Source organism: Plectropomus leopardus, chromosome 19 (assembly GCF_008729295.1).
Source record: "Plectropomus leopardus isolate mb chromosome 19, YSFRI_Pleo_2.0, whole genome shotgun sequence".
NCBI lineage: Eukaryota > Metazoa > Chordata > Actinopteri > Perciformes > Serranidae > Plectropomus > Plectropomus leopardus.
The window spans coordinates 29,421,539-29,434,167 of NC_056481.1; the positions used below are offsets into that span (position 1 = coordinate 29,421,539).

Sequence of the window (12,629 nt, forward strand, 5' to 3'; positions counted from 1 at the left end):
AAAATAATAATAATAATGATAATAATTAAGTCATTAAGATGACTCCGAAGAGATAGAGAGAAAGGGCACAAGGGGCTTAGTCTCAGTTCAGTCTTACCAGTTTTTAAGTATGGCTTTTCCTCTTTCCCCTCGATTGAGGCATTTTTTCCTTTCCAAAAGAAGCGATGAACTGCTCTGCCTCACCATTCTCAGTAAAGGTGTTATTTCCCCGGGATAGCTTGATTGTAGCAGGGGACAGGTGGAAAGCCTGGAAGCCTTTGATGCAAGCCTCATGCATCACTTTGTAGCACGGTCGCTGTCTCGCTGTAGCCTCGCTCTAGTCCGCGCCTCACTTCAGTTGGATGCCTGCTACCTCAGGAGGATTTCTCCTTGCGTTGTTGAAAAGACGATCTCTATCCATGTAACAAAGGCATTTTAGGATCAGCATGGACGCTGTGCGTTCCCTGGACCAGGTTTGGATAGATGACCAAGACGGTGGCACCTCATCAGCTCCAGTGGGGCAGACACAAACACAGGAAACCATTTGGGAATATATTCCCTTCAGGTAGGCTAGTGCATTTGTGCCCTCAGCTCCCTTTTTTGGGTTGAATATGAACAGGTTGTCCCCTCGTGCCTGGTCTTCCATGTCCGTGAGCTTTGCTTCGTAAACTTCTTGGTTTTTTAGGCTTTGAGCTGCCACCTTTTCCACGCTGGTAACCCGCTTCTGGAGGTTCAGTGTTTCCAAGCGAATGGATTTAATTTCTTCAGTATGAGGTGACAGAATAGTGTTCATACTATCGATTCGTTTTTCAAGTCTACTTGCAGGGGCCTCAGATTTCTTACCAGCCATCATGAGTTGTAGTTTAGCAGCTGTTCTTTGTCTTGTCTCCCACATTTACTTCTACCAAAAGTTTATAGAAGTAAATAAACACATCCAGTACTGAAAAACTGCCCTTACAGTCATAAACTGCTTTAAGTTTGGGGAGGGTGGACGCCGAGAATAACTATGCTACCGTCATGACACCCAATGGCAGCTGCACCCTGTAGACAATCTACCCCAGGCTCTCCAGTACTCTGCACGGTCCTGCCCACTGGCTGTCCAGTTTAGGACCATGGTCCTTTTTCTGCTGTGGGTTGTAGATCCAGACAAGCTCCCCAACTGAAACCATCCACCATTGAGGCCCCCACAGGAAACTGTTGGCTTGGGGCATGGGAATGACCTGTGGGACCCTTACGTACACAGGGGTTGCAATGGCGGCAAAAATCCCCCGCACTCCTGCACCAACCTCAGTAGAGCCCTTGTTGAAGGCAGCGGAGAGTCTTTGTAACTCCAAAATGTCCCAACCCTGAAGCTCCATGCATGGCCTCAAGCACAGCCTGCTGCAGGCCCTTAGGGACCACAACCTGTCACCTATCCTCCCCTGTCGCTGGCACCTTCCATGCACACTGTAGCACACCCTGGTGTAGCCGCAGTGCACCAAACTGTGCCCACAGCCCTTTGGTTGTTGTAGGGAGCACCACCACCTCTTCCCACGGTGGCTGTTGCTGTGCCTCCACCCACTGCAGTAAAGGCTGTAAGACAGCATCTTGCTCCTGCTGCTGTCTCCACTCTGACTTGTCCACAGTTCGCAGCTCCCTGCAGTTGAACTCTTCCACCTGTTGCACAGCAGTACAGACCCCTCTTCTTCCTGCAGCTCTGTCTTTAGGGGTCTCTCCGTTCACAATAGTGGCAGTGAGAGTGTCTGCATTGGTGTGAAGCTGAAAGCCTTCTTCTATCTTCTTCTGTCCACCTGGCAACCTGGCCCTCTGGTTCTTTAAATCTCATGAGCCACTGAAGAGCAGAGTGGTCAGTCCTTACAGTGCAGGCTGCACAGGTAGTATTTGAAGTGCCTGATTGTCGGCACCCCTGCACGTAAAACAATAGCACTGCTCAGCCTTTTTGAACACCCGGCTGAAATATGCCACCACATATTCTCCCTTAGGTCCCACCTGCGAGAGCACTCCTCCGACACCCACGCCACTTGCTTGCATGTAAAGGCAGTTTGGAGATTGTTGAATGCCTCCTGACATTGCTCTGTCCAAACAAAGTCTATTTCCTTCTGCAACAGTCAAAACAGGGGTGCAACAGTATAAGAGAAGCACCGGACAAACTTCATGAAGTATGAGGCCAGCCCTAAGAAGCTCTTCACCTCCTTCTGGCTGATGGGAGTGAGCCAGTTTGTGACTGCCTGCACCTTCTCTTTCATGGTACCGATGCCCCCACCCTCCACCCTGTGCCCCATAAAGTATGCCTCTCTCTGCATGAAATGGCACTTGTTGAAGTGCAGCTTCAGGCCCGCTGCCCTGATCCCTTCCAGCACCAGCCGCAGGGACCCCAGAGCAGCCTCAAAGGAGTTGCTGTGCACCAGGAGGACGTTGACGTAAATCACGCACTGTTGGCGAGGAACCCCAGCAAGCACCTTGTCCATTAATCCTGCGAGTGTGGCGGGGTCATTGTGGGGGCTGCACAGCTTTCGCTGAAGTGTAAGGAGAGGGAGCCTCCCTGGGGGCGTGCAGTGGGGGGGGGTGGGCAGGGGAGGAACTGGGCGGCTCACATTGGGAGCAGTGGCAGGGGGGAGATGCACCTGGTGGGGGATATAGGAAATAGGGGTAGTGTCAGGATGTCTCTGAACACAGTCTTTCCTGCACCATCTGCCGGTGTGAGGAGTCTGACCAGGGCTACGATGGGGCCACAAGGGGTCAAAATGATGATGAACCCCTCTAGGAATTCTGCGGGGCCTCTCCCTAGGTCCAGCACGCAAGCCTGTGGCTTTCAAAAAGTTGGTCCTGTACTGCAGCTTTTCACGGCAGTTGATATTCCTAACTCCCCTCTACAGTCACAGTCATCCTGCCTTTACCTATCACAGGTACCATCCTGCCGTTGACCATGCACAAGCCACAGTGGTTGGTTCGAACTGAGTCCAGCCTGGCACCACATCCGGCCTCATCACAGTCATTGTTGACCCTATGACCTCCAGTGCAGAGCAGGGCACCCCTTCCAGGGTAGCCGGGACGTAGCCAGAATGCCCCATACCGGCATGTCCCACCACAACAACCAGCCCCACAGATGTGTTGTTCACCACCTCTGGGCAAAGTGGAGCCTGGCTCCCCTTCTGTGCGCTGGGGCTCCTCCTGCTGGCAGCGGGGCTTGGAAAGCCAAAGTTGGCATTGGGGTAGGGTCTGGGGTCTACATGTCCCCCTCTATGCAGACCCTGAGTTGTGTCCCTGTCTTCTATGTGATTTGGGGCACTCCCTGACCAAATGTCCTGGCTGACTGCACCCCAAACAGACCTTGGGGCCAGGGTGTGGTAGACGCGGTCTGACAGCTCTCAGCTGCTACACCCCACACATTCTCCCTCTCCATAGCCATCTCTAGAACCGCCTGCAACATTTGGGGGTACTTGTATATGCAATCCAGTGAAGAGGAAGGCTAACCACCCTAAAGGGAAAGTTTGTTGGCTCAATCAAAATGAATGATGCCTTCAAACTCCTCCTGGTTTCTGAGCCAGATGGCTAATGGCTCAGTGGCTATATTAAACAGCAGGGGCGAAAGCGGATAGCCCTGCCAGGCCCCGCACTTCAGAGATAGATAGATAGATAGATAGATAGATAGATAGATAGACAGATAGATAGACAGATAGATAGAAGATACTTTATTGATTCCCGCAGAGAAAATCGTGTATCCAAATAAATAAAATCAGAGACGATAAAAAAGTATGAAAGTATGGTGAGTGAATGCTGTTGGTACAGAGGCAGATGAGGTAGCAAACAAAAGTTAAACCCAGGAGATAAAATTGGAATCGAAATCAAAATTTTCCAAATAAAAAACAAAAAGCCCCACTCCACCCTGTCAAAGACCTTCTCTGCGTCAAGTGCCACTATAATTTCAGGAGTGTTAGTTGCCGGTGAAAACTTAATATTAATGACCTTCTGGTGTTAAAAAATGTATGCCTCCTTAATGTGAAGCCTGTCTGGTCTAATGATATTATGGATGACATCACACTTTGAAGGCGGAGGGCGAGAACCTTGGCCAGAATCTTAATATCCACATTAAAAAGTGAGGTTGGTCTATAGCTACTGCAGGAGGTAGGATCCCTGCCCTTCTTTAAAAGCAATGAAATAGATGCCTCAGACAAAGTCGCTGGTAATCGGCCTTCAGCTATGACGATATATTTGCTATGACGACGGCAGAGCATGCAGATGCAGCAGCCAGTAGCTCCTCAAATTCTTGCTACTTTTGCTATATTTTCCTATGTTTTCAACTCCATGGCCCTTTCTGCTGAAGCATGACTTCCCTACAACAGAGAAGCGCTCATTACAGCATCAACATTAGGAAAAGTTGTGTGGGTCTTGGACTGAATGCAACAGACCGCAAGAGGATCTGCACAAACGGCATACTCCAAGCTGCCAGTCAGACCAGAGGGGGAACCGAAAGTGAAAGAGTCGGACGAAGGGAGGGATGAGAGCCGGCATAAGGGTGAGGCTGACCCGCCTTGGACCGAGAGCTGTTCCTCAGCCAAGCCTTTTTCTGGCTAATGTCCGCTCCCAGGAGAATAGATGACATCTAGACATCTGTGAAGATGTGAGCAAAGATTGCTCTGCTCACATCTGCTAACATCCCTGATGAAGCTGTTGCACTGGATGGGCGGACTTTGTTCAGAGCAGACAGGTCGCAAGACTCTATGTGTTTATATAAATGATGCTTGGTGCTCAAACACAGTTAAAGTGAATGGACTGTGCTCACCAGACTTTGAGTTTTTGGCACTAAGATGTTGTGCATATTATCTGCCCAGAGAATTCACCAGCATTTTTATTGTTGCTGTATACATTACCCCAGATGCAATTCAAAAAATGCACTGCATGGGATCTTCATAGTAGCTGGTGACTTTAATCAAACAGACCTCAAATAATGTCTTACCTGAATTCCACCAGCTTGTCCAGATCCCCACCAGAGAAAGAAATACTGGACCACGTGTATACAAATATTCCCGACAGCTACAAAGCCCTCCTATGCCCTCATTTTGGCCTGTCAGATCATATCTCTCTGCTCCTTCTGTCGACATATTGTTAGCTGATAAAAAGGCTCAAACCAGCAGTTAAAACTGTTAAAGTGTGGACAGATGAAGCAACAGCAGCTCTACAGGACTGTTTTGAGAGCACATACTGGCAAATGTTCAAAGATGCTGCCAAGATCAATCTTAAAGAATATGCATCTTCTGTATCATATATCAGCAAATCTGTTGATGACGGTGAGGTCATTCCCCAACCAGAAAACCTGGATGAATGGAGAGGTGAAGGCTCCTCTCAAAGCAAAAAAAGCTGCCTTTCAGTCAGGGGACAAGGAGGCATACATCATGGCCAGAGCACAACTGAGAGCTGGCATCAAGGAGGCTAAGAGAAAACATCAGTAGAGACTGGAGAGAATCCTCAACAGCAACAGCACTTAACACCACTCTCAGTGACCACAGCAGATATGAGAAAATTTCTGCTGTGAGTGTATTTAAACAAGTCCGCTGGAAAGACAACATTCCGGGACGTGTACTAAAAACTTGTGCTGGTCAGCTGGTTAATGTTATGACTGACATTATTAACATCTAACTCTCACAAGAGACTGTTTCCCTACTGCCTCAAGACAGCCATCATCGTCCCTGTACCTAAAAAGTCTACTATGTCTAGTCGTAATGACTAACGCCCTGTGCTCTGAGAAACTGGTTCTCCTGCACATCAAAGACAACATCCCTGCCAGCCTGGACCCTCACCAGTATGCTTTCAGAAACAACAGATCCACAGAGGATGCCATATCTACTGCTCTTCACTCAGTCTTCACTAACCTGGAGAATAAGAACAGCTACATCAGGATGCTGTTTGTTCACATCAGTTCAGCATTTAACACAATCTCTCCCATGAAGATGACTGGAAAACTGACCAATCTGGCCTTCAGTACAACACTCTGCAACTGGATAGGAGAGTTCACATTGTCAGTCACACCTCCTCTACATCAGTGTTCAACATCGGAGCCCACCAGGACTGTGAGCTCAGCCCCCTCCTGTTCACACTGTACACCCATGACTACACGCTCAGACATCAGGGGAACTCTGTCATCATTGGCTGTATTACAAACAACGATGAGAGTTCATACTGGGAGGAAATCAACAGTCTTGAGAGTGGTGCACAGAGAACAACCTACTGCTCAACGTCAGTAGAACCAAGGAGCTGATTGTTGATTTTAGACAGACGGAGGCAAAGACACACACCCCTGTCTACATCAGTGGAGCTGTGGTGGAGCAGGTGAACAGCTATAGGTTCCATGGAATTACTGTCCCTGAGAACTTATCTTGGTCATCACACATCTCCACCCAGGTTAAAAAAGCACAGAAAATGCTCTACTTCTTCTACTGTATGGAAGTGTCCTCGCACATGTGAAATACACTTTAAATAACAGCAAGTGTATTATATTTAGAAATATGAGCTTTATCATTATCAATGATATTATCATTACCAAAGTATCAAATTGTCATTTGTTAATTGGCCATGGACTATCACCTGATCATTTTGGCAGAAGCAATCATTTCTCTGCTCCTTTGCTGATTTTTCTTAGTATGTTCATTTTATTTTTTTCTCACACCTCAACATGAAATAAAGCACTGTGTTGAAAAGAGGCGGGCTGACTTTGTGGAACCTGAGGTCACCTTATTAATACAGTAAATTAAATCCAGAGGCACAAGGATAACAGTTTTGGCTACTGCTGAACTACTGATTTGCAGGCAGGAGGAACTGAAGCAGCTCAACATGCAGGTTGCCCAGCTGGAGAAGCGGAAAGTGAATGAGGAGAGGCAGGAGCAGCTTAGGCTGAAACCGAAAAACAGAAAAATCAAAAAATGGATAAATTAATGAACAAATAAAATTATTACAGCTGTTATTGTTAGCCCATTCAGAATTTACTAACGCAATATTGCCAGGTAAGTAAGTCTTCAGTGGGCAAACAAGTGAACCCCACCACAAAATAACAACTAAATACCTTAGTTATATACAGTCTTTTGTTTTAAATCGAACACTAAGATTGGAGATGGGGCCAGCTTCAGACAGGAGTAGGGTTCAACTCTGCAGTCCAAGGGCCTCATTTACAAAGCAGTGCACAGGATCCATATAAAAAGTGTACGGCACAAAAGCCAAAAAGTACTGTGCACCAAAACAAAATCAAACTAACCATGACTAAGCAGTGTCAGTTGGTCTAGTACTGAATGAAATCACTCTGATTAGTAGCTCAGGTCGATGCAAAAGAAGTGATACTGAAGTGAGGAATGTAAATCCAGTCAAGTCAAGGAGTGAGGTTGACACAAACTTGTCATACAAGGTAAATTTTTCTTTCTTTAGCCAATGAGCTCTTTAGCAGTCAGCTGACATCTGACATCAGACATTTACTGATGGCTTCTGTTATTGTTTACTGATTCACAGTAAATATGCTTTGTTCTTTTCACATTCGAATGTTTTATTAATGTGCTAACTCTAGACTAACAGTCTTTTAGTTACCCTTTTTGAATGATGATGACAGACTACAGCTGTCTAATTTCACACAGGCACAGAACATACATGCTTGATGGCCATTGGCTTTAGTTTTTATGGTGTGTTCATGTGCAACTTTTTAGCTGAGACACGGTGACGTGAGGCAGTGGGGGACTTTTGTCATTGCGAGTTCTCTAAGGTTGGTTTATAGTGTCTGGGCCTAAAAAGCACATAGTGTTTGGAGGCCTCAGCCATTGGGTCACAAACATATCGAGTCCCACTGTCAGAACATGTCTGGTACTGTTAGGGGCGAACTGGCTGAACTTAGTGGGGTGGTATGGCTCAATATATCATAACAATCATTCATCTTGAGAAGACACCAAAAAATTTCACAGCCATTACAAAAATAGAATAAGTGATTTGTTAGCGCAGATTGTAAAATGACAGAAGAAACAAAGTTTGGGATTCTTTTAAGGTGAAACAAAATAAAAAGTCTGTACAGCCCATCTATTGTGAAATCAGGCTAGCTCACGACAACAGCACAACATCAGTACCTTAGCATATCAGCATAAAGCATCCAGTCCACAAGGCGAACCCAAAACAAGTTAGCTCCATACTCATTTCCCATCAAAAGCCTGCCGGATGACATGAAATCTGGGATCCCCAGGCTGTAGATGAGCCCTGGGCAGCCAAACTCACTGTTCATCTGCACAATCTGCACACACTGTGGAGACCAACAGCTTATTGAAAATGGTCAGTTTCCCTTTTAATTACATTAATTAATATGGTGGCTAGTCTCTCCGCAGCGTTTAACTTTCTGTGTATTTTCATGAGCAAATCTTTCCTTACTCAAACCCCTTTCCCATTGCAAAAAAAAAACCCCACTAACTGGCTAACATCTGACGTAATGGGAAAGTCTAAAATTGGCTTTTATACTCATGTCAAATCAGTTTGCAGTCTGGCTTCGATTGGCTTTGATGGAAATACAACCACCAAGTGAAAGTGCCAATTTCAGCCCCTTTGCTAGAGAGATGCAATGGCAGGCAACTACAAATTACTGTATGTCTCAGTGCACTTTAGCAGTGTTCAAACATTCAAATTTAGCTGCAATGAGTTTGAAAGAGTGACTGAATACATAAGAGAAGAAAGAAACAACCACCATAACATTTTGACTGACCTCCATGCAGCTTGCAGCTTTCTACTGTTTACTTACCTGTTTCGCCTGCTTTTCCGTGACATTGAATGTGACAAAAAAGCAGAAACCACACACACACACACACACACTCACACACACACACACACACAGAGGCATACCTGCAGGTTGCTGTTTACACAGCTCTGGTCAACTGGCAATGACAAAGAAGGCTCCAAGCAGAGCGGCTGTGCTTCACCGCTGCCAAGCGCCTTATTGTCTTATTCCTGAGGGCACCGCTGATGGGTGCAATGGGAGCAGAAGTTACAGTAAACTAGTTCATCGCATTGACTTTTTATGGATGCTAATCTCGGTGACTAACCACCAATTGAGGGTTTATCTAAAAATTCACCAAATACAGCTTTGTTTTTAACAGATATTTAACTAACATTAAATTATCATGTTCTAACATGTCCTTGCGGAGTTGTGGTTCCTGTTGATCTGTCTGAGTCTGTAATGCTACTTACACCCAGGCTAAGCTAAATATTTAGCTTCAACAACAGTGTTGAACATGCAGCCTGAACAGATTATTTCTGTCGTGTCATCCGTGCTCAGGACTCTGATGGCTGCATGCTTACCTATTAAATGATTAAATTTATAAGCTAGGGTCTTTCCCCAAGTGTGGTGGCGACAATGTGAAGTGTCAGGGCATTGTCCATAAGAGGTCATTTAGCCTATCATTGGTGGGCATTTGAGCCATGGTGTCAGACCCAAAATTTACTCCTGTGTCAGTGTTTTATTGGAGAAGTTTCGATGTGTCTTGAGGAGCTGCTGGATAAGGGTCTATCCTTGTCCACCATCAAGGTGTATTTGGTAACCTGTCATGATGGATTTGATGGGGTGACACTCGCTGCTCACCCTCTGGTCCTGTGTTTTTTAAAAGGAGTCTGTCTGCTGAGGCCAGCGATTAATTCCAGTGCCTTATGATAAAATGTAGGGATTTAGCCTTTCTGGTCTCCCATACGAATCTGTAGATATGAATTGTCTTTCATACAAGACCCCCTTTTGTTTGCTTCTGAGGAGCAAGTTGCTTTCTCTGTGTCTGGTGTGTGTGCTACACATCTACATAGACCAAATTTGAAGTGTGTGTTCATGTGACCAGCTGTTGGTTTGTTTTGCTAATCCAGCCAAGGGCAAAGCCCTGTCTGAACAGTGGCTATCCTCACTGGATTGTGGAGGCCATCTATCTGGTTTATAACAGCAAATAGGCCTTCCACTGCCTCAGTGTGAGGGTACATTCGACCAGGGGCAGGGGAATGTTGTTTGGGCTTTGTTAACAGTTTATTTGTCATATCTACAGTCCTTTATGGCATCCTATAAAAATCAGGGGTTGTCTACTAAGCCTACATGAAAAACGTAAAAAGGTACTTTTTAGAGAGTATCACCGTATCAGCAAACATTCTGCTGTTGCCTTTACACAGGTTAGACTAAGTGCTGGTTTCACTGGAAGTGTAGATGATTTCATGTAAAGTAGGTTGGAAAAACCTACTTTACATGAAATCAGATCTGATGCACTACACTAACATGTCAGTGCTGTTGTTGTAAGAAATAGTGTTCTATTTCTGAATTAATGAATGTCTATTCATAATTTAATTTTCACTTTGAGAGCATGCTGATCTCTGCATCTGTGCCCAGAGAACATTTTGCTGTCCTGAGAGGTACATTGGTATGGTGGAACAGTATATTCAAACAGCACTGAATTAATGCTTGGAGTGAACAAGAAATGCATATAGAAGTTTAAACCTGGTGTAACAACTAGGCTGTAGTGTTTCCACTTTGTTAAGGGGGTGTCATTTTTTTTTTGTTTTTGTTTTTTTTTGTATTCTGTATTTTTGTATTCCACAATAACCAGAATCATGTCCTTTCCAACCTGAGTTTAACTCACTCGAGGGGTCAAACTTATCCTCAACAAATATGAGAAAGCTAAATGTTGAGGCTAGTGGGTTGTGTTAGAGAGGTAGAATGACAGCCAATACAATATATGAGGCTGGTATGTGATCAAGGCATGCTTGTATTTTGCATGTGCTGTGGGTAGATAGACATATACTATTCTTTACCTTTTTGTTATTTCAAAGTAATATGTTAACATTTTTTTTAATGTTCTGCAGCAACCCTTTATTGACTTTTCCCAGTTGATTCTTTCTTTTGTGATGCCAAATGATGTTGGCACTGTAACTCAGAGGTCGAATGAGCCAGGCCAAGTTAGAGTGTTTGTGTGTTCTGTCTTAATGTGTGTGTGTGTGTGTGTGTGTGTGTGTGTGTGTTTGCCTGCCTGCCTGCCTGCGTGTGTGTGTGTACAGGCACATGTCTCTGTTTGGCTGGATGATAGCTCTGTGGCTGGAGAAATTCAATACAAAACAAGAGATGGAAGAAGAGCTGATCCTACAGAGACAGGTAAACACACACACACACTTTCATCCCTCTGAAGGTCTGAAGCTATTTTGGTCTGATATCTTTACAGAATGTGGACCACAGTGCTGTTCCATATTTTGTATTGTTTTGTAAACTATTATGGCCTCTGCTAGCTCCCTCCAAAGTAAAGAACATATCAATATGACTTGCACAGATGCACAGCTATGCCACAAAGCAACTCTAGACAGTAATATGCTCTGTCTTGTGTTACAGTCCCTTGCAGCTGGCTTTGTACAGTGGACAGCCTTTCAGTCGGTAGGACTGAAATAGCTAGTGGAGCTTACACAGGTGTGAGCAGGTGTTAAATAGAAAAGAATTAATCTTGTAGGCTAGTGCTGACTCTAGGAAGGAAATCTGCCTTGTCTTCAAAGACAAAAAGATTCATGACTCATTGTCTGTATTGTCTTTTAATTGTTCAGTATTTGTTAGTTCTTCCTTATAAATTCATTTTGACATGGTGCTGTAGCAAAATGTGAAACAAAGTATGCTAAATGTTTAAAGATGTCTGATTTTTTTGTTTTATCTGTATGATGCAACTTTGCAAATGAGGCAAAAAAAACAAAACAAAACAGATTCATCCAATGATAAAACTAAGACTCAGACCTAAAAAGACCAAAAAAACAAGGCGATTGAAAAGTGTGTCCTCTTCAGCATCTTCCCTATTGACTATTTTCACACACCTGCCTTAAATGACAGTCCTGAGATGCCAGTTCAGGTGATGCATTCAAGTCATTCTCTAAAAAAATGGGAAATTATAAAGATTTGCAAGAAATGGCTCTCACACCTACAGTAGATCGCAGTCAGCAAGCTCCCACTTTGGAGAAGCAGGCTGAAGTCCAAAATGTATGTTAGCCAACTAAAAAAGTCCCATCTAGATAAATTAAAACTAATTTACATGTATCCTATACTGAGGTTATTATTTACTTCTTTGCATTAATGTCAGGCAGTGATTTCCAACAGGAAAACGAAACTGTTGTATCGCTGTCTTTAAAGCCAGACTCCATTGAGAAAATCAGAGATTTAACATGAACACAGAAGCTGCTGGTGTACCGCAGCCTCCATCAGTTAATTCATTTGTGATATTGTGCGACTTTCATGTTTTAAAGAGTTAGATAAGATTTACCAAAGTCACACAATAATACAAACCAACCAACTGATCAACGTAGCAATAGACCTGCAGCTCCTGTGTTCAGCAGGCTAAATTTAATTTTTTTTTGTTAGCTTCTGTGTCAGACTCCAGCCTCCTTCTCCAAACTGGGGGCATGCTGACTGACATCTACTACTAGCTATGGTTAAGAACCCCATACAACCCCACATCAAAAAATCGAATTGTCTTTTCAAGAGTCTTTTTGAGTGTCTTTTTGGGAGAACATTATAACTACACAGGTGATTTCCCAAAACTATGTGAAGCTTTGAAGTGTTGTTTTAGCCTCGGTAGAGTCTGCTGATCGCCCTGTTCAGTGCTAGAAACTTAAGGTCATGATTTTGCTTCACTGGCAAATTG

General features: G+C 44.4%; 1 protein-coding gene across 1 annotated transcript in view; it reads left to right on the top strand.

The window, feature by feature from the left end:
• The window catches only part of LOC121958487 (coiled-coil domain-containing protein 57-like), an 84,899-nt gene that overhangs the window by 16,634 nt on the left and 55,636 nt on the right, over positions 1-12,629 (top strand). The window contains 6 exon segments of the mRNA XM_042507432.1: positions 2,266-2,399; positions 2,997-3,191; positions 4,387-4,495; positions 5,928-6,075; positions 6,783-6,866; positions 11,014-11,107. Coding sequence (XP_042363366.1) covers positions 2,266-2,399; positions 2,997-3,191; positions 4,387-4,495; positions 5,928-6,075; positions 6,783-6,866; positions 11,014-11,107 — 764 coding nt within the window.